Source organism: Lissotriton helveticus, chromosome 3_1 (genome assembly GCF_964261635.1).
Source record: "Lissotriton helveticus chromosome 3_1, aLisHel1.1, whole genome shotgun sequence".
Taxonomy (NCBI): domain Eukaryota; kingdom Metazoa; phylum Chordata; class Amphibia; order Caudata; family Salamandridae; genus Lissotriton; species Lissotriton helveticus.
In genome coordinates, this window is record NC_136061.1 from 22,877,862 (window position 1) to 22,905,224 (window position 27,363).

The window sequence follows — 27,363 nt, forward strand, 5'->3', positions numbered from 1 at the left end:
CAGTGGTTGGTGACATCCTTCCGCATGTGGGGCCAGAAAAAATGGGTCACCAGGCGGTCGTAGGTTTTATCCTGCCCCAGGTGTCCGGCAAGGGGGACATCGTGGGCTAAGTTCAGGAGGAAGCCTCGGAAGCGAAGGGGCACCACCAGCACCCGACTGGCCCCTAGTTCTGCAACTTTCTGCTCGCTGTAGAGCAGGTCTTGGTCCCAGTAGATCCAGTGGGCCCCCGAGGTATCCCCGGTGCTCTGGGCCAGGGCTTGCTGCCGGAGTCCTTCGAGAGAGGGACAGGTTTTCTGTTCGGCCCGGAATTGTTCCTGCGTGGGGCCTCCCTCCTGCCGCCATTGTGCCAGGTCAGGGACGTCCCGAAGCTGGTCGGATCCTTCTTCGGTTTGGGTCACTGGACTGGCTTCTGGGGCGGCCTCCTCGGGGATGAGCGCGGGAGGAGGTTCTGGCCACTCGGGCTCTTCTGGGCTGGGGACCGCGCGGGCGGTCATGGACCTGGTCGTGACGCAGACCCATTCGGGGAGGCCGAGCATCCCCAGGTGCTCCCTCCGTTCGACAGCTGCCCAGGGAGAGCTTTCAAGGTCGTTTCCTAGGAGGCAGTCCACGGGGGCATCATCGCGGACAGTTACTTTTAACATCCCTGTTACTCCTCCCCACTCGAAGGGGACGCAGGCCATGTGGCATAGGCTTTCGGAATTGTCGGCTGATCGGACAGGGCAAAGAATGTTCGGCAAGATTTGGTCTGGAGTGACGAGGTGGCGTCGGACCGCCGTTACACTGGCCCCGGTGTCGCGGAGGGCTTCCGCCCGGCGGCCATTAATGTTGACCCATTGACCGTACTTCTGGGTGTTGGCGGGAAGGGGGGCCCGCGGAATCATGTCTCTCTCCCCTAAGCAGACCAGTGCCATGGCGGCGGGTGCCCATTCAGAGGGATCGGTCTCGTACTCTTCCTGGTCTTCCGGGATTAGTTCTTCCCCTAGGGCCGCCGCTGCAACTTGGCGGGGGGTAGTGTTCGGATTCTTTGGGCAATTGGGATCACTGGCGTAGTGGCCGGGTCGCTGGCACCTGTGGCACGTAATGTTGGCCCGGAAACCGGCCCGGACGGCAGGGCTTCCTCGGCCAACCGGGGTCGAGGGGTTTCTGGGGGGTGACGAGGGGCCGGGGTCTCTCCCCCGACCCTGACTTCCTCCTCCCCCTCGGGGGCGATACGGTCTGGATAATTCGCTGGGTGCGTTCCTGCCAACTCGGGTGCTTTCCCACCGGTCGGCTTCGACGGCTAGTTGTCGAGGGTCGGTTAGCTTACTGTCCAGGAGGTGTTGCCGGAGCTCCACGAAGCAGTTGTTCGACAGGTGCTCCCATACGATAAGGTCAAAGAGTTGTTCGTAGGTGGTTACTTTGTTGCCCTTGATCCACCCCTCGAAGGCTCGGCTAAAAAAGTTCACGTACTCCACCCAAGTTGTACCCGGAATCCGTTTGCAGTCGCGGAACCGTTGGCGGTACATCTCCGGTGTGAGCCCGTATCGAGTGAGGAGGGCGGCCTTCATGTGGTCGTAGGAGGTCATCAGCTGGTCCGGGAGTTGTAGCAGGGCGTCCCGCCCTTCGTTGACAAACCTCCCCCATAATCCGGCTCCCCAATCGCTTCGGGGAATCCGGTGGGAGGTCATTGCCACCTCATAGGCTTTAAACCACTGCTGTATATCATCGTTCTTGTGGTATTCCCGGATGACATCTTTGGGGATGTGAACCTTGGGTTCGGTCGAGGGGAGCCCGAGGTCTTTATTCTGTTTCTGGACTTCCAGTGTTTTGAGATTGCGCTCATGTTCGTACTCTAGTTTCTTTTCCTCTAGCTCTCTCTGTCTTTGCTTGTCTTCTCGCTCTTCCCTGAGCCGTAAGTGTTCCAGGGTTATTTTTTGTTCTGCCAGCTTGAGTTCTCCATCCAAGCGAAGTCGGGCTAGTTCTAATTCGTGGAGTCTGGTTTTTTCTCTTTCTCGGATCTCTTCCAGGGAGAGACCCGCTCTTTCTTTAGTTGGTGCGGGGCTCGTCTCGGTTGTTTGTGTTCGGGGTACGGCCGTACCCGTTTCCGCCCAGGCTTCTAGGGCTCGTTTGAAGTCTTCCTTCGTACTCAGACCCGTGGTTGGGAGACCAAGTTCCATGCAATATTGCTTCAGTTCTCGGTGGTTGTAATCTTCCAATTTTTCCATCTGGAATTTCTCCGTTGTTCCGCTCTCTGTTGTCATGGTGGTCGTGTGTCGTGGGTCGGGTGACTTTCTGTACGATTATGCGTAGGTTCGGATCCCGTCGCTGGCCACCAATGTTAGACGGGGACCCTGAGGGTCGGCCGGATACTGAGGGAGAGATCCCCGAGTGGGACCGTCTCCTGCGATCGTACAGACAAGTTACCTCCCTCCCCACAAACAGGCACCACACCAAGTTGAGTTCAATGCTTTATATAAGGTTCTTAAGGCAGGGATATCAGCGATACAGGATATCTCGGACCCGGGGGTCCTCTCACTTTTAGTCTCTGTAGGGAAAAAGGGGGTAGCGGGACAGTCTTGGTACCGGATCGGTACAGGTAGTGGTAAGAGGCGAGCTCACAATCCTCGAGCTGGAGTGTCTGTGGATCGGGCCGCGGCAGCGCCAGCAGGCCAAGATAATAGTCTCCCTAGGTAGGGGGGCCGCGGCAGCGCCAGCAGGCCAAGTCGATGGTTTCACGAGGCAGAGGGCCGCGGCAGCGCCAGCAGGCCAAGTCGATGGTTTCACGAGGCAGAGGGCCGCGGCAGCGCCAGCAGGCCAAGACGATGGTTTCACGAGGCAGAGGGCCGCGGCAGCGCCAGCAGGCCAAGACGATGGTTTCACGAGGCAGAGGGCCGCGGCATCGCCAGCAGGCCAAGACGATGGTTTCACGAGGCAGAGGGCCGCGGCAGCGCCAGCAGGCCAAGACGATGGTTTCACGAGGCAGAGGGCCGCGGCAGCGCCAGCAGGCCAGTCACAGATGAGTTCTTCTCGGGTCTCTCGACTCCAGGATACAACTGGTTTCCTGGTCTGGTCCTGCCCCAGTTATAGGTCTGGTCCCCTTTGATGTCCGGACCCTCGCGCCTGGGGGGCCGGGAGGTCCGGGATGAGGGAGTCCAGACACCCAGCAGGGGGGTGGAGCCAGCGCCCAGGCGGCCGGGGGTGATCGACACCTGGCGGAGGAGAGCCGTTGACGATTCCTTTCTCCCATTGACTCGCCAAGTGGTCACTCTGCCTCCTGGGGGGAGGTTGGTGCCTCGATGTCGGGCCCGGCCGGGCCCAGGGTGAGGGTCGAGTTGAGGCCACGCGGCCTCGTGCTGTAGTGGCCCAAGATGGCGGCTGGGCCGAGGCCGTGGTGTGGATGGTGACCCGGGCCAGCTGGGTTCGGAGCTGGTGTCTTGTGGGTGAGGAATTGCAGTGTACTTCGGGTGGTCGTCGGGGACTCTGGCTGGGGATGCAGGGGGAGCCAGGGTCCAGGTCCCATTGCGGGGAGGGGGCAGCCCGACCATGCGGCCTGTCCAACAGCGGGGGGGACCTCCCGATTCAGAGCAGAGCGGCCCCGGTTGAGAGCGGGCCGCTCCACCGACCGGAGCAGTGTCCTGGCGAGCCCGAGAGGCTCCGGTGTCCTACCTTTGTGTCCGAGCCCCCGAGCGGAGCTCCTACGTTGCTGCAGGCATTTGTTCTCCGAGCCCTGAGAGGCTCCTGGGCCAAATTGAATCTTGAGTCCCCCGAGAGGGACTCCGACGTCGGGGGTGATTGCCGCCTTCTGTTTCGAGCCCCGAGGTCCGGGGGCATAATTTGTTGGTTGAGCCCGAGAGGCTCCATAGTGCCCACTATTGTTTAAGAGCCCCGAGAGGCTCAAGGCGCCCCAAGTGTTCCTGGGTCCCCCGTGAGGGACCCCACCGCCCAGTGAGGCTGCATCTTTGTTTGTAGAGCCCAGAGAGGCTCTAGGGGGCATTTCCTTTGGTTCAGAGCCTGCGAGGCTCAGGGGCGTTGCTTGGTGTTTTGAGCCCTGAGAGGCTCCACGTGGCCCATTTTTGTTACGAGCCCAGAGAGGCTCAGGGGGACAGTGTAGTTGTTCAGAGCCTGGGAGGCTCCCACTTTGGCTCCATCATTGTTTGCACCAGTTGCCCAGCACTTTGTGGGCAACTGCCACGTTTAGGCCCCTGACACTGGGACACAGGGCGTCCTATCCCCAACAAGGCCAGTTGGCCCATGGACAGTCACAGGTGGTGACTTATGTGAGTTTGGCGCAACTGTTCTTTTGCTGCACCTCTGAATGTCTTTTTATACGTCATATGCCTTGTTCTTACACCTCTGAATGTGTTGTTGATGCAACATGTGTTTTCCTTCCTTACACCGCTGAATGTATGTTTATGCATCATGTGTTTTGTTCCCAGGCTTATACCCCTACAGGGATTGTGATACTTAAGTGGTTGTTCTTGCTAGTACAGGTGGTGCTAGTGAGGTCCTGGTTCCCTGCGTGACCTGTTCCTAAGGTGGTTAGGGTTGCGTAGGTGGTACTTACCTGTTACCAGTAGTTACTGGTTGTGTGCTTTATGTTCTATTTTGTGCTACAGTGATTATGATTATATGTTCTAAGTACTAATTCTACCAAGTGCTAAGTTCTAAAAGTGCTGATTCCTGACAGTGGTCCAGGTGGCCCTTTCTTGTACATATCCCTTGTAAATTCTGCCCGTGCCTCTGGCACATTGTAAAGTGTGTGTTTTATCTAATGTGTTTTGGTGTAATACAAAGGCTATTTTATATAACCTTGTGTGGAGTTTCCTTTGTGGTGCGTCTTGGGAGTTGTTGCTGGGGTGCGTACGCAAATACTTAACTCACATCGCCTCCAAGTTTAGCCTTGCTGCTCGCGCCACGTTACCTAGAGGGTGAGCAGGGGTTATCTTGGCGTGTAACTCCCTTGCCTTGACTTGGGAGTGGTGGTCTCTGACTGACTTTGGCGCAAGCCCTGGCCAGCCAGGGATCCCATTTCTAACATATATCAATATTATTCCATGTCTATTGCTCCTTGATGCCATGTGCTGTACAGCGCTTGAAGCCTGTATGGGTGAGGCCAGCGCTATATAAAATAAAATATCCAATAAAAAGTGAGCTGGTGAATACTTCACAGTGAATAGAAACAATCCAGCCTTTGATTATCTCTGTGGCCCACGGACTCCGGCTTCACGGCTCACATTCCAGTGAACCCCTGAGTGCCCTGGCTGTACTTGTGCAAACACCCCCCTGGCACGCCAGAGCCCTGCACAAGGACGCCTGTTCATGGAGCGTGCATTCCCCGTTGCTCGGAGCAACACAGCAGGAGGCCTCAGAACCACTTGTGTGAACAATGCTTGTTTTGTTTTATAGATCTCTGTATTGCAAATGTCAGGTGATGAAACAATAGCAGGCAGCGTTACACTTTGCAGGAGGTCAAACCGTCTTCAGACTCCTGGTGACCCCACCCAGACCCCAATAATTCAATGTGCGACCTTTGAACCCAGGCGTTCATGGCCCCAGAGACCACATCTGGCCACTGCAGAGGAGTGCACGGCTCACTGCAGAGGGGTGCACGGCTCACTGCAGAGGGGTGCACGGCTCACTGCAGAGGGGTGCACGGCTCACTGCAGAGGGGTGCACGGCTCACCACAGAGGGGTTCACTGCAGAGGGGTGCACGGGTCACTGCAGAGGGGTGCACAGGTCACTGCAGAGGGGTGCACGGTTCATTGCAGAGGGGTGCACGGGTCACTGCAGAGGGGTGCACAGGTCACTGCAGAGGGGTGCACGGCTCACTGCAGAGGGGTGCACGGCTCACTGCAGAGGGGTGCACTGCAGAGGGGTGCACGGGTCACTGCAGAGGGGTGCACGGGTCACTGCAGAGGGGTGCACGGTTCACCACAGAGGGGTGCAGGGCTCACTTCAGAGGGGTGCACGGTTCACTGCCGAGGGGTGCACGGCTCACTGCAGAGGGGTGCACGGCTCACTGCAGAGGGGTGCACGGCTCACTGCAGAGGGGTGCACGGTTCACTGCAGAGGGGTGCACGGCTCACTGCAGTAGTTACTCTATTTTCCCCATATGGTATTGCATTTGTTAGGGCGACCCCTGCTTTCATAAACCACTCTCTCTGCATGCACCAGTCCTTGGCACGCTGCGCGTCACTCAGCGGAGGCGCCATCTCAGCCCTCACATCCTCCCGATGTTGCGGTTTGCCACCATCAGTCCAGCACCCCCATATCATGTCCATTCTGGTGGGGTCAGGTCGCCCCAAACATTCAAGAGACACCACCTCGCAGCAGCGTCTGTGCTTCTTCCGCAAATGTCATTTAAGCAAGATACCACTGACTATCAGAAGCGTTGAATCACCGGGCACTTCTAAGGCATATAGAAACACCTCCCTACCTGGGCACCATCTCTAGTGCATGGCACCGGCATCGCCCTGCTCATCCGCGCCATCACAGTGCCTGCACCGAGACAAGAGTGCAGTATCTTTAGCTGGACCAGGTGCAGCCTGGATCTTATAGCCCCCTCGCTAAGGGGCGCCAGGGCATGGGGCCAGTCATGCTCTTTTACCCCCCAGACCTCGCTCTCTGTCTTCCCTCGGGAGAATTATTCAGCAATGTCCAGCAGGTGAGGGACATGGCTTTTTTCGGCACATGGTCATGCAGTGACCTGTCTTTGAGCGGCGATGGGTCGGTGACTCTGCCCCTCAGCGGTGCCCTCTGCAGGGCGTGTTTCATTTGCAAACACTGGTCGGTTTCGGCAGGCGCTTGGCACTGGAGGTCAGTGAGCGGGCACAGTCCTCGCTGCCGCCACGTCTCCCACCCGCGAGATTCCTATCAGGTCCCATTTATCAAACCCTCCTTGTGTAACGAGTGTGCCCGACTGAGCAGTCGCACAAAGGCGCGGGTCCTGTGCTCCGACCCCCAGCCCCGAGCTCCCGGGGGTGCGTCCGAGAGGGCGAGTGCAGGTCGAGCGGGCATCGGGAGAAATGGGCTGGTGCCTTAACCCTAAGACAGCCTCCCGGTGGCATGTTCAGTCTCTCCACTCGACAGGCGTGCACCCACGGGTTGATGGTGGCGAGCTGGGCCGCCCAGTAATACTTTTGTATGTCAGTTCGAGCGCTCCGTGCCATCGAACGCTATTGTAGCAGGTCCTCATCCCAAAGCGGGCACAGGTTTCACTTTCAATCACCAGAGAGTAGGAAGGCGGGCCTGGGTAGGGCGTGCCTTCGAGCACATAGAGGAAACGGGGCAGCGCCATCATTTTGAACGGGGCAGCTTTCCAGAGTAGTGACAGTGATCGCCCACCAATGCTGAACGTCTTTCTGAGGGCGGGAAAGCGGCGGCTCCAAATTGTCAGTGTGGAAGGCGTCGCGGTTTCTAGTAATGTAGGAGCATATGTAGGTCATTTTCGTTTTGCGATTCTCAAATTGCGATTTTTAGGGAATCGCAATTAGAGAACCGCAAAACAAAATGTAGGTAGGATTAGCAATTTTTTTTGCGAATCCCACTGATTCCTTATTTGCGAATCACAAATTGAGATTCGCAAATAAGGAATACCTTCTCATTCATTCCAATGGGCTAGAAGGCCCATAGGAATGAGTGGGAAGACATTCTCAATTTGTGATTCTCAATTAGAGAATCGCAAATTGAGAATGCAATTTCAGGGTTGTAAGGGTGTCAATAGGACACCCTTTTGCACCCCTGAAATTAACATGTGTGCACACGTGGCCCACATGGCACTTTGAAAAATACCAAAAAGTGCATTTTTCAAAGAAATCGCCAAATACCACCAACCAGAAGTTGGTGGCATGTTGCGATTCCTTAAGCCAAAATTCGCACAACTTGAGTGCTTCCTACATTGCATTTAACCTTTTCGACGCTCATGACGAGCTGAGATCGTCATGAGTCACGGCGCTCCGGTGCTCATGACGAGCTCAGCTCGTCATGGGCCGTGGAACGCTCAGGTGCGGGGAGAATTCCCCCGCTGTGCTGAGCGTTCCACGGGAGCCGGTGCACCTGTGATGAGCTGAGCTCGTCATGAGCATGAGGGCGCTGTGCGCGCCCCTCCCCCCCAGCACAGTGGGGGAATAACCCCGCAGCGAAGGGGTTAAGGAATCGCAATTTGCGATTCCTTAAATGCAACAGCAAAATAAGAAATCGCTAATTTTGCCATTCCTTATTTTGCATGTGGGTTTTTGTGTGCTACATAGCACACTGCCCTAATTGCGATCGCAAATGCTGAAATTCTGCGCATTTCAGCATTTGTGAGCGCAATTAGGCTTCCTACATGTGGCCCGTAGATCCTTAGATAGTGTAATCCGTCGGTGGCAATGCGAGCTGCTCAGTCGTTGGGCAATTTTAGTGCAGGACCACATAGGAGATAGATAAGGGATTCACACCACTTAATATTGTAACCTGAATAACGACTAAACATCGTGAATATATGTATTATTCTGTCCAATGTATGGACCGGGTCAGAAACATATAATAAAATGTCATCCAGCTTAGCCCTAACTATGCTTATTTTAAACCTCACTGTGTAGCTGGTCCCAGCTCGAAGGAGACCGGAAGCTCACAGTGTTTGATGTCAAGAGCCAACGGGTCAAAGACCTTTAAAACTTCTCACACCTGAAACAGAAGTTGGCTGCACTGACTCGGAGAGTTACAGGCAAGGCCACTGGAATTATGCGGCAGGAGAGGGCCAAATTAAACGGCAGATTTGAGTAAAGTAATGAACAAAAGAACTGGGGAGCTGCTGGTCTTGCATACAAGTGATTTCTGGCTTGTTTCCAACACACATCGTACCACTATTCGAGTACATGTGAAGAGAATCCCCCCCCAGATGCATCAACAACCCAATTTGCGATTCCTTAATAGCGAAAAATACCGATTCGCTATTAAGGAATAGCAAAATGGAATGCATCAAGAAATCACTAAAAAAATAGCGATTTCTTAGAATTCCTTAATTACGACTTGCAAATTGCGACTCGCAATTAAGAAATACCTTCCCATTCATTCCTATGGGCCTCGAGGCCCATAGGAATGAATGGGAAGACAATCTCAATTTCAATTTCAATTTGCGATTCACAATTAGCGAATCGCAAATTGAGATTGCGATTTCAAGGGTGCAGGGGTGTCCAAAGGACACCCTGTTGCACCCCTGAAATTGATCTGTGCACATATATTGCGCACACACATGCCTTAGGGCATGTGTGTGCGCAACATGAAACTTTGCATTTTTCAAAGTTTTTGTAAATTACCATGAAGTTGTACTTCATGGTAATTTGCGTGCCCTATTAGCGAATTCGCTATTTTTAAAAATTTCATGCATTGCATTTAAGGAATCTCAATTTCAGATTCCTTAAATGCAAATAATCGCAATCTAGCGATTCCTCTATTTGCGATTTTTGCATTTGGGATGATGCATCCCAAATGCAAAAATACCGGTCGCAAAGGGGCAGATTCTGAGAATCTGCCCCTTTGCGAGCAGATTTTTGTTTGATGCATCTAGCTGTCCGTCCTTTAATTTTATAAGTGAGGCGTTTTGAGCTCAAGCGCTGCTGGTCGGTGTTAAATTGCACTATCTAATGCATAAACATCCAACGGGAGTGAATGATAATCATAAGAGCAGCTCTTTTTCCACTGAATAAGAATAAATCTAAGGAGAAAGAGGAATAAAGACTACTATTAAGATACATAAGTACAGATTGGATTGGACAGAAGATACTTTGAAGTATGATAAAGCTAGAAGAAGAGTTCTGTTGTTTGCCCTGAAGAAGTCCGTGGAGGACGAAACGCGTTGGCTATGGCTACAGTGTTTTTATGAAGATTAAATAAAGAATGAACTTCAAACAACGTTGCTGATTCTGCCATCAAATGATTTACTATTGTGCATAATGTTTGTCGTTACTATTGAATGACTTGATATAGAGCTTTGTGTGCTGGACCAAATTTGGTTAAGATTTGAGTAAAGTATGCAGTAAGATAAGGCAACATATGAGGATTAATGCAGTACATTTTGTAATACTAATACTTCATTATTTAGTCATTTTTAACTTGGTTACATTGTCTGGGCCTTTGTTACATCTCATTAGCACCAGTGTAACACTCAAATATAGCAATAAGCAGCAGAAAGGTGACCAGTCCAGCTTTGCAAAGGGTCTTCCAGCGCGCAGCGATAATTGTTGCTGCATTTTTTAAAATTATTTAGCTAGAAACAAGATTTTTTTAAAACAAATCTGCAAGTTATGAAGCAGATGTGGTAAATCCTGTAACTATGAATTAATCGCCAGACCCGCACAATCACGTCATTCCAGTGGCCCTGGTTAAGGAAGCAGTGATTTCACTGGAGACCAGGGCTGAAGGACAGCCAGGGCACTCCTGGAGAATCACACATTGGACTGAAGGTGCCAGAAGCAAACCGGGTGATGGTCAGTAGATGACACTGTTCATCACTAGAGGGCTTGCTCAGACTTGAACATTTGTTCAAGATTGCCTGGGACTGGTGTTGTGCAAGCAGAGATTTATGCATAAGAAGGAGGAGTGGTTCATGGTATCTTCACAAAAGAAGAGCCTTGAATGCGGCCATGTCTGCATAGGTACTTATGGGTCACCATGGGCACCGGGGTGCAGGAACCGCAGGGGAGATGGGTCCTACAGGTACCAGGGACAGAACCCCCAGGGAAAATGGGTGTCTAGAAGAACAAGGGGGCAGAACCCAGGAAACAGCGTTTACAACGCTGTCATTACATCGCGCTACTATTACAACGTGGTCGTTAAAACAACCGCGTTGCTAGTACACGATGCATGTACATCGCAAGTCATTACAGCAACTTGGAGACAGTGTTGCTGTAGTCGAGGCGGCAGGTGACAAGTGCCTGAGTGATGGTCTTTCTGGTGTTGGTTGGGATCTATCTGAAGATTCTGTAGAGCAAGCGAAGTGTGTGCAAGCAGTAGGAGGCTACTGCGTTGATGAGTTATTTTATGGTCATTTGTCTGTCGAGGATGATGCAGAGGTTACGTGCGAGGTCTGACAGGGTGGGTGTAGGGCAGAGTTCTGCTGGCCACCAGCTGTAGTCCCATAAAGAGACGTTCTTTCCAAAGATCAGGACTTCAGTTTTTTTTTAAGTTGAGTTGGAGGCAGTTGTCTCTCATCCATTTGGCTACGTTGGTCATGGCGTTGCTGAAGTTGGTTTTGGTGTTGGAGGGGTTCTCAGTGAGCGAGAGGATCCGTTGAGTGTCGCCTGTGTACAAGAGTATGTTGAGTCCGTGAGATCTGATGACGTCTGTGAGGGGGCTCATGTAGATGTTGAGCAAGGTGACACTGAGGTATGATCCTTGTGGTACTCCACACATGATGTCTTTAGGTGCGGCGGTGAAGAGCGGCAGTCGGGTGCTCTGTGTGCGTCTTGTGATGACGTAGACGATCCACTTGAGGGCCTCTTGCTCTATGCCTGTGCTACTGAGTCTGTGGATGAGGGTGTTGAGGGAGGGGTTGAGGAAGATCAGGACCACAGTTTCTCCACAGTCGAAGAGTGTTCTGATGTCGAATGACTTAATGAACTTAAAGATTCTGATATTGGCTTAAAGAAGGGTTACTGTGGGTAACAAGGTTAAAGCGGAGATGACATTATCTTTAAACGGGATGCTATAATAAAGCTGATTCACATGGATTTACAGACTGTTTTCATTATATAAAAATTAGCTGGGTGTCCATCCTATTAATCCATTGTGGAGTGCGTACTTTACCACTACTGTTTTATTGCTGCACTTCTTTTGACTGTTATGTATTTATATTTTATGTCATGGATAAGGATGTTATGAATGTAAGCATAATGTAAGTATATTATTTTGGCCTCTTATTGGATGCTGGAGACTCCTTTTTGTGCTCCTGATTGCACAGTTATTGGTCATTAAAAATGACATCCCTGTGTTTTTATTGGTGAACCTGTGGTATCTTCCACACAATAACCCCCCGGCGCCTCGCATGTAATGGAGCTGCCCTCGCGGTGACATCACTTAGAATGTCACCGCGACCAGCGTTCCAAGGCGAGCGCCGGGGACTTTGTGAGAGGGCTCGAATAAGCGAGGCTGTGGCTGAGGTCGCAGGAGTTGTAACTTATCAATAAAGACTTTCTCCTCTATCACCATCCTGAGTCTTTATCTTCGTATTGGTGAATTCCACACTGGCGACGAGGGTAAACCTTCCTGTGACCTCAACACGCCAAGAGTACGAGAAGGGGCCCAGCTGACCGCATGACACGGAAGCGGGCGTGACAGTAAGCGTCCGATTGCAGTGGAAAGTAACGGTGACAGCCCTGCGGAACATCGGGTAACTGGCAGCAGGGAGCTGTCAAAGCGTATGAAGACGTGAACTGCCTGGGTCATCATTGTGAAGTAAGGTGATTCCTCATACCAACAGCGCGCACCCTAGCAGCACCCTTACGGATCACCTCCAGTGGGCGCTGGCTATTTAGAGCGCTCGTAGTGCAGAAATGTGACTGTGTTTCAGCCTGGTAGCGGGAAATAATATAACTCCCGAAGAGAATTGTAAAGTACGGGCGCGAGCTCTGCTCGAGCTCATTGTCACGAAAGAATCTTGAGACTTTGACTGCGCATCCCCTCAACGCACGACAGGGAAGCGTTTTGCGTTAACACCCCAGGGGCGCGTGAAGCCTGTCACGACACCCTCCTCAGAGGCTCCGGTGTAATTGTGGCGCATGACAGCTTACACGCATAATCTCATGGAAGCGCACAAAGGGCAGCGTGTGAGAAACGATGAACGGCGGTCGTGTGTGAAGAATCCCACCGCGTTGTTTGTTGACTGAATTAGAGCGCTGCTGGGAAGCGAGGAGCGTTCACGGCGTTTGGAATGGTTGAGAGCAGGACATCAGAGGGCATCTAAGAGGCGCGACGAGTGGAGCATAGGAGCGCAGCCAGTCAGAGCCTTCGTGCGGAAATCCTCAGCCAAATACTAAATGACTTTGTGATCGAGTGGCAGCGCGGCGGGGGAGGAGATAAGAACATGAGGGAGATTAGCCGTGTTCGTGGTAGCAGGAATTGTGAGCAGTAAAAGGGTGACAACATTGACTGTAAAAGAGGTTCGCACTGGAAGCGTTCAGCCAGATGCACTGAGGGACTCTAGACTCTTCTGTCTCTCCGCGACAGGTTTAAGCTAGACTACACTGTGCAATAAGTACAGCGTTTCGTGGTGCATCAGGAACAGTCAGCAGTATAGCCCGCACAACTCTACGCTCTAAAGTCTTTGCACTTCACCCCCATACATAAAGGACCGTGCAAGGATTCTTCTCTCTGTCTGCCTGTGTTTATGTCACTGAGGGAATTTGAAGATAAAGAATGTGTACTCTTTAAGGCGCATACTAACCTACCTTTTCCTTTTCAGCGCAATTGTGCCTAGTGGGTGTGTATTTTCTCAGGGTGTCTGCAGGGAATATTGAGCACCCAGCATGCAGAGTGTGACCCCTCCACCCTTTTTCTTGACCACCCCAGGGGATCCCAATATCCAGTGGAAGAAATGGAAAAAAGTGTTTGTTAATTATGCCACTGTGTGTGGGCCAAACCTGGGTTTGGAAATAAAGGTTGCATTATTAGCCTATTTTCTAGGTGCGGAGGGTGAGGAAGTCCTGGATCATCTCCCAGATTTAGGGGCACAGGAGGCTAGAGGTCTGAATGAGTTTGAAGTAAGCCTTAGGAAGTTAGATTTACACTACCTTCCCAAGACTAGCACGATTATGGAGAGGTACCACTTTGGGAAGAGAACACAAAAAGAGGGAGAATCGATAGAAGATTTTGTATCCGAATTAAGGAAGTTAGCCGCCACTTGCAAATTTGGTGGAGCAAGTGAGGAAAGAATCAGGGACCAATTTGTTTTGGCATGTAGGATGGAACTAGTGCGTGAAGAGCTATGGCTCAAGGACGACCCGCCACTGCGGGAGGTGCTCATTGTAGCCAAGCAGGTGGAGCATATGCTTCAGTGCATCAAAGAAATAAAGCAAGACGCAGGGGAGAAGAAAAATGATGAAAAGGCCAATGTCAGTGAGGTGGTGACTGAATGTGAGACAGTGTCAGTAGTCAAAGGCCAGAAGGTAGTGAGTAAAGAACACAAAGAAGGCAGGCTGGGGGGAACGTTTAAAGGCACTTGCTATAGATGTGGCAAGCAGGGGCACCTAGCTAACGACAGGGAATGCCCTGCTCTCAGGTTCACGTGCAACAAGTGCGGGAAGAAAGGGCATTTCAAGCAGTACTGCAAGAGTGGGCAGGGAGTCAGCAGACAAGGTAGAGACAGGACGAATGTAGTGTGCAACGAGTTTGTTGTGCAGGTACAGGATTTACAAGCCCCCAGTCCCATCAACCCTGCGTGTGCGGAAATAGTAGTGCAGGTCGAGGGAGGACAAGTCAGCAGTCCTAAGGACACCATAAAGGTTGGGGAGGTTGAGGTGGAAGCATTATTTGACTCCTGTTCCAGAAGTACCATTATCAATGCCAAAGAGTTCTCACGTGTGTCAAAGGGAACGATAACTTTGAAAAGAATGGATCTTAGGCCAGGGGGGTATGCTGGTCGCCCCATCTCCATGAAGGGGTATTTCCTTGGGAAAGTAGAATACAGCAACAGAACAACGGTCTCCAAGGTGTATGTGTCCACGGTAGGAGATAACATTTTGGGGTGGCAAGCACAGAAAGAGCTAGGGGTCTATTTGAATCCTAACTGTGATCCCCAGATTCTGATACAAGAAATTATTGAACACAAAGCAGATGTGGTAACAGAATTCCAAGAGGTGTTCAGGGAAGAATTAGGGTGCCTAAAGAACTACTGCCACAAAATAAGACTGAAGGAGAACGCCAGGCCTGTCGTGGCCAAAGTCAGGAAACTCCCCATTGCCATCCAGGAGGAGGTGAAGTCTGAACTGGAGAAACTGTGCAAGGCCGGAGTCATCGAACCGGTGGAAGCAACTGAATGGTTGGCCCCCATTGTCGCAGCCAAGAAGAAGGATGGGTCGGTCCGGCTCTGCATAGACTTAAGGGCATTAAACAAGGAGGTTGTGGTTGACCGTTATCCCTTACCCAACATCACCCAGATGATGAGCATGCTAGAAGGTGCCAAGGTGTTCTCCACCCTCGACCTCGCCTCGGCATATTTCCAAATAAAACTACACGAGGAGTCTCAAGAACTCACAGCATTCGTGACACCCATGGGCGCATACAAATTCAAAAGAATGCCATTCGGGCTAGTCTCGGCGGCCGCCGTGTTTCAGAGAATCATGGGCAACATGTTGAAGGGCATCCCAGGCGTCATGTGCTACCAGGACGACGTACTCATATTTGCAAAAAACCATGAGGAGCACGATGGTAGACTGAGATGCGTGCTTGAGAGGTTTCAGTCACAAGGCCTCACAGTGAAAAGAGACAAGTGTGTGTTTGGCTGTGCTGAATTGGACTTCCTGGGACATAAGGTGACAACAGAGGGTATTTGTCCGAAAACTGAATTGCAAAACACCATCGTGAACTTGACACCCCCCAAGGGCAAGGACGAGATCAAGTCGTTCATGGGGATGTTAGAGTTTTACGGAAAGTTCATAAGGAACCTGGCGGGAAGGACATATGCCATCAGGCTACTGTTGAAGAAGGAGAATGAATTCCAGTGGAGTCAAGAGTGCCAGAGGGAATTCGAGGACGTAAAGAAGGCACTCGCAGAGGCCCCCAGCTTGAAGTCGTATATACCCAACTGGGCAACCATAGTCACCACCGACGCAAGCGCGAAAGGTTTGGGGGCTGTCCTCACCCAAGTTGGAGAAGAAGGAGAAGAAACCATAGCCTTTGCCTCGAGGTCACTCCAGAAGTCCGAGAACAACTACTCGGTTATCGAGAAAGAGGCCTTGGCAGTATCTTGGGCGTTAGGAAAATTCAGAGACTTCCTCTGGGGAACTCAGTTCACCCTCCGAACTGACCACAAGCCGTTAGTGGAAGTATTCAGTAAGAAGGGCTTGGATGCCATCTCCAGCAGGATAAGGCGGTGGGTAGTCGGCCTTCAAGAATACACCTTTGATGTTGAATACGTCCCCGGGACACAGAACCTTGCAGCTGACTGTCTATCCAGGCTCGTCGGTGATGAAGGAGCGAGGGAGAAGCAGGAGAAGGCGGATGAAGAAGAAGGGGACCTTCAGATGGAGGATGTCTGCACCATCCAGAAGGCGTTGGGAGAAGAAACATGGAGAAAGGCGCTAGAAGAAGACAAAATTTTGGAGGAAATTTACAAAAGAGTAAGAGGCGGTTGGAAGCACGGTGACAAACAGGATGAAAACCTGCGGCCATACCTGGCCATTAAAGACGAGTTGTCCATAATAGACGGATGTCTATTCAGGGGTACAAGACTTGTACCTCCTGCTACCGTGAGAAACAACCTGGTCGAACTAGCCCCCGAAGGACATTTGGGCATCACCAAAACCAAACAGAGACTCAGGGAGAGATACTGGTGGCCGAGCATGAATCTGATCACTGAAAGGAGAATCAGAGAGTGCATTCCATGCAGCAGCAGCGACAAGGTCCTGAGGCAACAGACGCCACCCATGGTGTGCAGGCCGCCCCCTTCAGGACCGTGGGTCGAGTTGGCATTGGACATCGAGGGCCCCATGTCTGGAGAACAGCGGACACCCTACATTTTGGTGCTGGTGGATTTGTATTCCAGGTGGCCAGAGATAAAGTTTGTCAGCGAAGTCACGACTAAAACGGTTATCAGCTTTCTGGAGGAGGTGTTCATCCGGGAAGGGCTACCTAGCAACATTCTGACGGATAACGGCGTACAACTATGTTCTAAAGAAATGGAAGACTTTTTGGAGGGAAGAGGCATCAGACACAAGCGTTGCGCCCTTTACCACCCGGAAACTAATGGCATGGTCGAACGCTTTAACAAAACCCTCAAAGAGAGCTTTCAATTGGCCAGGGCCAGCGGCATAAGTTGGAAGGAAGAGGCGTGGAGACGGCTAGAGGCATACAGGTTCACGCCACATCAGACGACGGGGGTTACCCCGTTTGAATTGCTCCGCGCCAGGATACCCAACACTAAGCTAACCCCAGGATGGATGGAGTGGCACAAGGGGTGGTCAGACCGATCTAAAGAAGCTGGAAGCTTGGAGAAGCAAAAGGAAGCCATGGAAAAGAGAAAAGAAGGATATGACCGGCACAAAGCCGCACAGGATGTAGAATTCAAGGTGGGAGACAGCATCAAAATCAGAGCTCCAACAGGGAAGGCAAGTTGGTCAGAGTACACCAGCCCAACCAAGATCACCAAACTATTAAAAAATGCAGTCAAGACTCAAGAAGGGAAAATATGGAACCTTGGGAGGGTTGTAAGGTACCATCCACCTGAGAATCCAAGGGGACGGGAGGGGGACCCTAGGCGGGACCCCAGTTCCACCACTAAGAGGCAAACCATGATTCCCCACACAACCGTCAGGCCTAGCAAGAGGGTGACCAGACCTCCTAGACATTTTGATCAGTATGTAATGATGTAACCTTTGGCATATTGTCTGTGTTGTCAAGCCTCTCATCAGGCCTAGGAAAACGTTGACCGTCACACACCCCGTTGGGTGTCTCTGTGCCACCTGGTGCGTTCTACAGTTTGTATTACACTTATGCTTTTCTTTCCGCAGGGAAGGGGGATGTGTGGTATCTTCCACACAATAACCCCCCGGCGCCTCGCATGTAATGGAGCTGCCCTCGCGGTGACATCACTTAGAATGTCACCGCGACCAGCGTTCCAAGGCGAGCGCTGGGGACTTTGTGAGAGGGCTCCAATAAGCGAGGCTGTGGCTGAGGTCGCAGGAGTTGTAACTTATCAATAAAGACTTTCTCCTCTATCACCATCCTGAGTCTTTATCTTCGTATTGGTGAATTCCACAGAACCCTGGGGCCAGATGTTGCATTATGTGCACAACAGCATAATGTACACCAAAAGAAAATAAGAACATATACCAGCTTATACATGAAATAATATTACTGAGCAAATTTCTAGGCCCGGACAGAAAATGACATTCCGTTCAATGAATTGGCAGCATTTGGTGACTCTCTATTACCCTTGTAATGCGAAATTCCAGCAAACTCTGCCGACTACCACTAGCAGAATTTTTCCTCCTGCGAAGCTCCAGATATGCGAGCTGGTGAGCGCAAGTGAGATTTGGCATCCGCATGCGCGATTTGTTGTCTCCAGGAGGACCATCTGCATTTTTTTTTAAGCAGGCGGTCAAGAGCAGTGCCACAGAAGGGCTGCTTTGCAAGTAGATTTTCCACCAGAGTGGCAGCAAAATCAACACGAATGGCTGCACACGCTTGCACCGTGTGGTGCCGTTAAGGTAGATTTTCCAGCATAGAACGCGCCACCAGTGCTAAATCACAGCTCACCATGCATATTTCGCCCATTGGCAGAAATCAGCGGAATCTCTTTGAGCTTTTATGTAACTCCGCAGAATTCCACAGAGTGAAATTTTAAGAGTTCCGCCCACCCCTAGTAATTTTATGCGCCCTTTTGCCTATCTTTGTGTTTCTGGGAATGAAAGCAGGATGAAGAGCGTTCCCTTCTTCCATGTCTAAGATGAAGTGTATACAATGATTACATTAAAAGATGTGGCAGCATATTCTGTGGCATCCAAGAAGTGATGTCACACGCCTGCACAAACGCCCTGATGATTAGAAATGACATCTGCTTCAGGGATCCAGGAAGCCATATGAAGCCTACAGACCAGGTACAGGCCCTGACAAGGTGAAGGGCTCTAAGGGTTTCTGGGGGTCTCTTCACTCACCCACAAGGACCACCGCGGCTTCTGCGTCATCCGGGATCTTCTCCAACAGCTTGCTTGACTTGTTCCGGTGTCCGTCCGCCCCGTGGAAATGAAGCGTCTTCTGTAAAAATGAGAATCCTCAAGGTTAGGATCAATCTCACATCAATGTGTACCTCACGGAGATGACATTTATACATGACCACAGATTTAGTGGTATATAAAGGTGTAAGATACTATTGTTATGTTCTGTCCTACCAATAGATCACCCAGCTTGGTGTAGAGTTAAAGGACACCATACGAGTGATCACCAAACAGTTATACAAGAAGATGATTGAGCCTTCTGGATAATAAATGGACAATAACTAGAGATGACAACGGGGCGGAAGGCGGTTTTGGCCACCATGTTTCCCACTACAGAGACTCTAGGGCCGATTCACAGAACTTACTTAAGACAAAATCATAAACTTACTACGTTTGGTATTCACAGAAGGCATTTAGTAGTTTTAAGTTAGGATTTTGTCTTAAATTAGGAATTTGTCTTAAATTAGGATTTTGCTTTAAGTTACGATTTTGTCTTAAATTAATCTTAAATTTAACTTAAGTTTGTCTTAAGTTTAATTTAGGACAAAATCCTAACTTAAGACTTCTAAATGCATTCTGTGAATACCAAAAGTAGTAGGTTTATGATTTTGTCTTAAGTTAGTTCTGTGAATCAGCCCCGCTGTGTTAGCGCTCTCATGGATGTAGGCTACCGACTTTACGGCATACAAAAAGTTTTCCTGAAATACACTTAGAACCCTGAGATGGTGACATATTTCTTATACTAACCCTGCGACACTCACCGCCTGCCTCCGGTGTGGGACTGACTGATGCTCTAGGTTACACCATCCTGGAGTAACATTACAAAAGAGTGAATGGGTTTACGAGCGCGGGGCTCCTTTTGTTAATATCCTGCACTTGTAAATTCAGGCACTTCTGAGAATAACTTGAACACTTATACACAAGTGTCTTAGTGAACCAGGACCCGTATGGTCATCCAATGGGGCAGGTGGACAGTTTGTTTCACAGGGAAGGTGGAGGTGCAGGGCCCAAAAAAAGGGAATGAGATGGGGGAGGGAGCAGGTACTTTAATTGTCACATAATGATGGAGTCAGCTCATGAATGGCTAAAAGTTCTCACAGAATATTCTGGGGTGATCTCGCCTGAACACCACCAGGCCTGCTGGCTCTCTCACCTGAACCCCACCACACCTGCTGGTTCTCACCTGAACCCCTCCACACCTGCTGGTTCTCACCTGAACCCCTCCACACCTGCTGGTTCTCACCTGAACACCACCACTCTTGCTGGCTCTCACCTGTGCCCCACCACACCTGCTGGCTCTCACCTGAACCCCACCACACCCGCTGCCTCTCACATCTGAACCCCACCACACCTGCTGGCTCTCACCTAAACCCCACCACACCTTCTGGCTCTCTCACCTGAACACACCACTCTTGCTGGCTCTCACCTGTGCCCCACCACACCTACTGGCTCTCACCTGAACCCCACCACACCCGCTGCCTCTCACATCTGAACCCCACCACGCCTGCTGGCTCTCACCTGACCCCCACCATGCCTGCTGCCTCTCTCACCTGAACCCCACCACACCTGCTGGCTCTCACCTGAACCCCACCATGCCTGCTGGCTCTCTCACCTGAAACCCAACACACCTGCAGGGTGTCTCACCTGAACCCCACCACACCTGCAGGTTCTCTCACCTGAACCCCACCACACCTGCTGGCTCTCACCTGAACCCCACCACACCTGCTGGCTCTCTCACCTGAAACCTACCACACCTGCTGGCTCTCACCTGAACCCCACCACACCTGCTGGCTCTCACCTGAACCCTACCACACCTGCTGGCTCTCACCTGAACCCCACCACACCTGCTGGCTCTCACCTGAGCCACACCTGCTGGATCTCACCTGAACCCTACCACACCTGCTGGCTCTCACCTGAGCCACACTTGTTGGATCTCACCTGAACCCCACCACACCTGCAGTCATGCTCACTAAACCCCACTACACCTGCTGGCTCTCTCACCTGAACCCTACCACATCTGCTGGCTCTCTCACCTGAACCCCACCACACCTGCTGGCTCTCTCACCTGAGCCCCAACACACCTGTGGGCTCTCACCTGAACCCCACCACACCTGCTGGATCTTTCACCTGAACTCCAACACACCTGCTGGCTCTCTCATCTGAACCCAACCACACCTGCAGGCTCTCTCACCTGAACCCCACCACACCTGATGGCTGCCTCACCTGAACCCCACCACACCAGCTGGCTTCCGTACCTGAACCCCACTGTGCCTGCAGGGTGTCTCACCTGAACCCCACCACACCTGCAGGGTGTCTCACCTGAACCCCACCACACCTGATGGCTCTCTTACCTGAGCCCCAACACACCTGTTGGCGCTCACCTGAACCCCACCACACCTGCTGGCTCTCATCAGAGCCCCACCACACCTGCTTGCTCTCTCACCTGAGCCCCACCACACCTGCTGGCTCTCTCACCTGAACCCCACCACACCTGCTGTCTCTCACCTGAACCCCACCACACCTGCTGGCTCTCACCTGAGCCCCACCACACCTGCTGGATCTCACCTGAACCCCAGCACACCTGCAGTTATGCTAACTAAACCCCATTACACCTGCTGGCTCTCTCGCCTGAACCCCCCCACGCCTGCTGGCTCTCTCACCTGAATCCCACCACCCAAGCTGGCTTCCTCACCTGAACCCCATCGTGCCTGCTGGCTCTCACCTGAACCCCACCACACCTGCAGGGTGTCTCACCTGAACCCCACCACACCTGCAGGGTGTCTCACCTGAACCCCACCACACCTGATGGCTCTCTTACCTGAGCCCCAACACACCTGTTGGCGCTCACCTGAACCCCACCACACCTGTTGGCTCTCACCTGAACCCCACCACACCTGCTGGTTCTCACCTGATCCCCACCACACCAGTTGGCTCTTTCACCTGAACCCCACCAGACCAGCTGGCTCTCTCACCTGAACCCCACCTCACCTGCTTGCTCTCATCAGAGCCCCACCGCACATCTGGCTCTCTCACCTGAGCCCCACCACGCCTGCTGGCTCTCTCACCTGAACCCCACCACACCTGCTGGCTCACACCTGAGCCACACATGCTGGATCTCACCTGAACCCCAGCACACCTGCAGTTATGCTAACTAAACCCCATTACACCTGCTGGCTCTCTCGCCTGAACCCCACCACACCTGCTGGCTCTCTCACCTGAACCCCACCACGCCTGCTGGCTCTCACCTGAACCCCACCACACCTGCTGGCTCTCACCTGAGCCACACATGCTGGATCTCACCTGAACCCCACCACACCTGCTGGCTCTCACCTGAGCCACACTTGTTGGATCTCACCTGAACCCCACCACACCTGCAGTCATGCTCACTAAACCCCACTACACCTGCTGGCTCTCTCACCTGAACCCCACCACACCTGCTGGCTCTCTCACCTGAACCCCACCACACCTGCTGGCTCTCTCACCTGAGCCCCAACACACCTGCAGGCTCTCTCACCTGAACCCCAACACACCTGTGGGCTCTCACCTGAACCCCACCACACCTGCTGGATCTTTCACCTGAACCCCAACACACCTGCTGGCTCTCTCATCTCAACCAAACCACACCTGCTGGCTCTCTCACCTGAGCCCCACCACACCTGCTGGCTGCCTCACCTGAACCCCACCACACCAGCTGGCTCTCTCACCTGAACCCCACCACGCCTGCTGGCTCTCTCACCTGAATCCCACCACCCAAGCTGGCTTCCTCACCTGAACCGCACCGTGCCTGCTGGCTCTCACCTGAACCCCACCACACCTGCAGGGTGTCTCACCTGAACCCCACCACACCTGCAGGGTGTCTCACCTGAGCCCCACCACACCTGATGGCTCTCTTACCTGAGCCCCAACACACCTGTTGGCGCTCACCTGAACCCCACCACACCTGCTGGCTCTCACCTGCGCTCCACCACACCTGCTGGTTCTCACCTGATCCCCACCACACCAGCTGGCTCTTTCACCTGAACCCCACCAGACCAGCTGGCTCTCTCACCTGAACCCCACCTCACCTGCTTGCTCTCATCAGAGCCCCACGGCACATCTGGCTCTCTCACCTGAGCCCCACCACGCCTGCTGGCTCTCTCACCTGAACCCCACCAAACCTGCTGGCTCTCTCACCTGAACCCCACCACACCTGCTGTCTCTCACCTGAACCCCACCACACCTGCTGGCTCTTTTCTGTGCCCCACCACACCAGCTGGCTCTTTCACCTGAATCCCACCAGACCAGCTGGCTCTCTAACCTGAACCCCACCTCACCTGCTGGCTCTCATCAGAGCCCCACCACACCTGCTTGCTCTCTCACCTGAGCCCCACCACACCTGCTGGCTCTCTCACCTGAACCCCACCACACCTGCTGGCTCTCACCTGAGCCCCACCACACCTGCTGGATCTCACCTGAACCCCAGCACACCCGCAGTTATGCTAACTAAACCCCATTACACCTGCTGGCTCTCTCACCTGAATCCCACCACCCAAGCTGGCTTCCTCACCTGAACCCCACCGTGCCTGCTGGCTCTGACCTGAACCCCACCACACCTGCAGGGTGTCTCACCTGAACCCCACCACACCTGCAGGGTGTCTCACCTGAACCCCACCGCACCTGATGGCTGTCTTACCTGAGCCCCAACACACCTGTTGGCGCTCACCTGAACCCCACCACACCTGCTGGCTCTCACCTGCGCTCCGCCACACCTGCTGGTTCTCACCTGATCCCCACCGCACCAGCTGGCTCTTTCACCTGAACCCCACCAGACCAGCTGGCTCTCTCACCTGAACCTCACCTCACCTGCTTGCTCTCATCAGAGCCCCACCGCACATCTGGCTCTCTCACCTGAGCCCCAACACACCTGTTGGTTCTCACCTGAACCCCACCACACCTGCTGGCTCTCACCTGAACCCCACCACACCTGCTGACTCTCACCTGAACCCCACCACACCTGCTGGATCTCACCTGAACCCCACCACACCTGCATGTTCTCTCACCTGAACCCCACCACACCTGCTGGCTCTCTCACCTGAACCCCACCACACCTGCTGGTTCTCACCTGAACCCCACCACACCTGCTGGCTCTCACCTGAACCCCACCACACCTGCTGTCTCTCCCCTGAACCCCACCACACCTGCTGTCTCTCACCTGATCCCCACCGCAGCAGCTGGCTCTTTCACCTGAACCCCACCAGACCAGCTGGCTCTCTCACCTGAACCTCACCTCACCTGCTTGCTCTCATCAGAGCCCCACCGCACATCTGGCTCTCTCACCTGAGCCCCAACACACCTGTTGGTTCTCACCTGAACCCCACCACACCTGCTGGCTCTCACCTGAACCCCACCACACCTGCTGACTCTCACCTGAACCCCACCACACCTGCTGGATCTCACCTGAACCCCACCACACCTGCATGTTCTCTCACCTGAACCCCACCACACCTGCTGGCTCTCTCACCTGAACCCCACCACACCTGCTGGTTCTCACCTGAACCCCACCACACCTGCTGGCTCTCACCTGAACCCCACCACACCTGCTGGCTCTCACCTGAGCCCCACCACACATGCTGGTTCTCACCTGAACCCCACCACACCTGCTGGCTCTCACCTGAGCCCCACCACACATGCTGGCTCTCACCTGAACCCCACCACACCTGCTGGTTCTCTCATCTGAACCCCACCACACCTGCTGGCTCTCACCTGAACCCCACCACACCTGCTGACTCTCACCTGAACCCCACCACACCTGCTGGTTCTCTCACCTCTTTGTTGTCAAGTTCATGAAGTTTGGGGTCAAAGATCTCGAAGGTCTCCTGTCCCATCAGGGGGATGCAGGTGTCCACCGCGTGGTTGTGGTTCAGGACGTGGTTCCCCACCGGTGCAGAGTTCATGCTGTTGCTGGAGTGGTTCCGCGGGAAGAAGCCGTCCTTCTCGTCATTGGGGTGGCTAAGAGGGGACACAGTGAGACGGCATTAGAAAAGAGAGGGACATCTCCTGGGGGAGTGTGAGGTCCTTCCTTGGGGCCTCTGGATACTCGGACGTTACTGTAACCCTTGTCTTGGTTTACCACTGGTGCCTCGCGGCCACAGAAGTGCTGCTACGCAAACAAATGATGGACAGAATGCTGAATAAATCACACATTCACCCCCAGTCTGGGTTAAATCCATCGTTCTTTTGCTCACCATGCTACCCAAGTTTAGAACCAACCATATGCAAATTAGTCTTGACCCTGTGCCTTATGGGAACAGTCCAGACCGACAGAAGTGTTGCACTTAAACTGAATAGCCCAGAGATCCTTTTCAGCAAACAATTGTAATTGTAGTTGGTATTTACAAAGCGCTTACCACCCCTGATGAGGTTAAAACACCTTATGTTGAGTAGCATGCCACTCCAGAACCTAAGATTAGAAGTTAATAATTAGTCATACTTTGTTTTCTTTTTTTGCATTAGTTGTGTTAGGTTTGAGTTCTTGTGTGTTTAGTAGAGTTTAGAGTGGGTATAGGAAGATGGAAATGGGTTTGAAAAAGGAAATAGTACGTTGTTTTTGTAAGTAGAGGTTGTGTGTGCCTGTTAGTTGGCTGACATGGCTAAAACAAGGAAGGGAAAGTTTGGGGATTCATAGTAGTAGTACTATGAATCCCCCAACTTTCCCCTTTTGTTCCCTCCCCCCTCTCTCTGACTCATCCCAAAGGTTTGGGGTGAGTCGGAGAGAGGGGGGATGGAACAAAGGTTGACCTCAGGATTTCTTACCTAACAGCAAAGCAATAAAATGATCTTGTATATATATATATATATATATATTACCTACTGGCGGTCGCCAGTAGGTATATATAGTTAGGATTTTTTCTCTATGGGATTTTTGAAAATTCTATGTCTAATAACTTTGGCGTTTGTGGACGGAATTGGCTGAAATTTTCAGGAAAATGGAACATTTTGTTTCTGAGCAGCCACTGAAAATTTGGGGGGGGGTTTGTCAAGGAGGGGGCTGAGAAAAAAGGGGGGTCCCAAAACGTGTTTTTCCCATGTTAATTTCCATAGGGCGGTTGGCCTCACTTTTAGCCCGAACGGCTGAATGGATTTCCACGAAACTTGGCAAAATTGTAGATATTGTTTGCCCGATGTGCCTTTGCTAGGTCTCAAGATATATGCTCCTGTGAATTTTGAGTAAATTAGGTTTAAAAAAAGATATATATCTAGAGCCGCGCCCCGGTGCGCGTACCGGGGAGCGCTCCGGGCGCGCCACGCGACTTGCGCACGGCAAGCTGATTGGTTCTCGGGTGTCTGTAAACATTCGAAACAGTCCGCAGCGGCCGCCATCTTGTGTCTCGGTAGGATTGAGACACAAGAGGTGGCAAAAATCAAAGGGGGAAATGAGCAAAAGGGGGCAGGGTACACCCCCCTGACCCCCTAGTTTTGATGTGGGGGCCATAAAAGGGTCCCGCAGGTAAAAAAAAAAAAAAAATTAAAATCGATTTTCGCGGGGGGAGCGCCAGGTACGCGCACCGGGGAGCGTACGGGGGAGATAAAAAATGACACTTTTTAAAAAAAAAAAAAAGCATTTTTTTATAAATTGGAGGTAGTTCTGAAAAGAACTTTTTTTTTGTTTTTGTTGTTTTATATTTTTTTAGACTTTTTAAAACGATTTTATATTTTTTTGGGATTTTTGTCAGGGGAAAAACAAAAACAGGGATTCCAAAACTGCTCAACAGGAGCAAAAAAATGTGAAAATTTAGGGACTGGCAGGGCAGCGGTGTTGCTGTTTCTTTATGGCAATGAGTTCAACACTCTGCTCCCCATAGCAGAGCAGTTCGTCACACTCCGTGCACAGAAATTTGATGCCTGCAAACACCGGCTGAATGTTAGGGACCATTCTTCCACGGGGTGGTCCCGAAGGTGTTGCTCCACCAGTGGAGGTGCTGCCGCCATCTGTGGGTAAATTCCGTGCCAGCTCTCTGACACTCTCCCTGGCAAAGTTGTTAGGGTGTCTTCTTTTCACATGCCTGATTAAATTAGCATTTCCAAAACTATATTTTTTCAGAGGATTGCCTCTGGATAAACTACTACCACAAATTTTTCAGGTTACTTTTGGAGCGTTGACTTTTTTTTGTCCTTCAGGGATGTCATAAAATTTCCAGATGAAATGGGTTTTTTTCTTCTGCTGAGGAGGGTCCTCATCTAAAAATCCGTCTGAATCACTGCTGGATGACTCTCTTGCAGCCATTGCTGTAGATGAGAAAAGTAGGAGATGAACAAAGTACACAGAACAGCTCTTGCTCTCTCCAAGTACAAAGCAATAGTGAGAGAAATGGGTGGGTTTCACACAATTTGGAAAAAAAAAAGTTCTGAACCAATGAAAAGTGTTATTTTAAAGTCACATGGCTTGACGCGCTTACGCTACGCGCCCTGGGGCGCGTCCCGGGGCGTGTATCG

General features: G+C 52.1%; 1 protein-coding gene across 2 annotated transcripts in view; it reads right to left on the reverse strand.

Annotated features, from left to right (window-relative positions):
- SLC4A3 (solute carrier family 4 member 3) overlaps positions 1-27,363 on the reverse strand; it is a 513,414-nt gene that overhangs the window by 218,172 nt on the left and 267,879 nt on the right. For both annotated transcript variants that reach the window (XM_078679131.1, XM_078679132.1), the window contains exons 8-9: positions 24,696-24,879; positions 18,832-18,931 (exon numbers count right to left, since the gene is read on the reverse strand). In XM_078679131.1, coding sequence (XP_078535257.1) covers positions 18,832-18,931; positions 24,696-24,879 — 284 coding nt within the window. The remainder of the gene's footprint in view (positions 1-18,831; positions 18,932-24,695; positions 24,880-27,363) is intronic.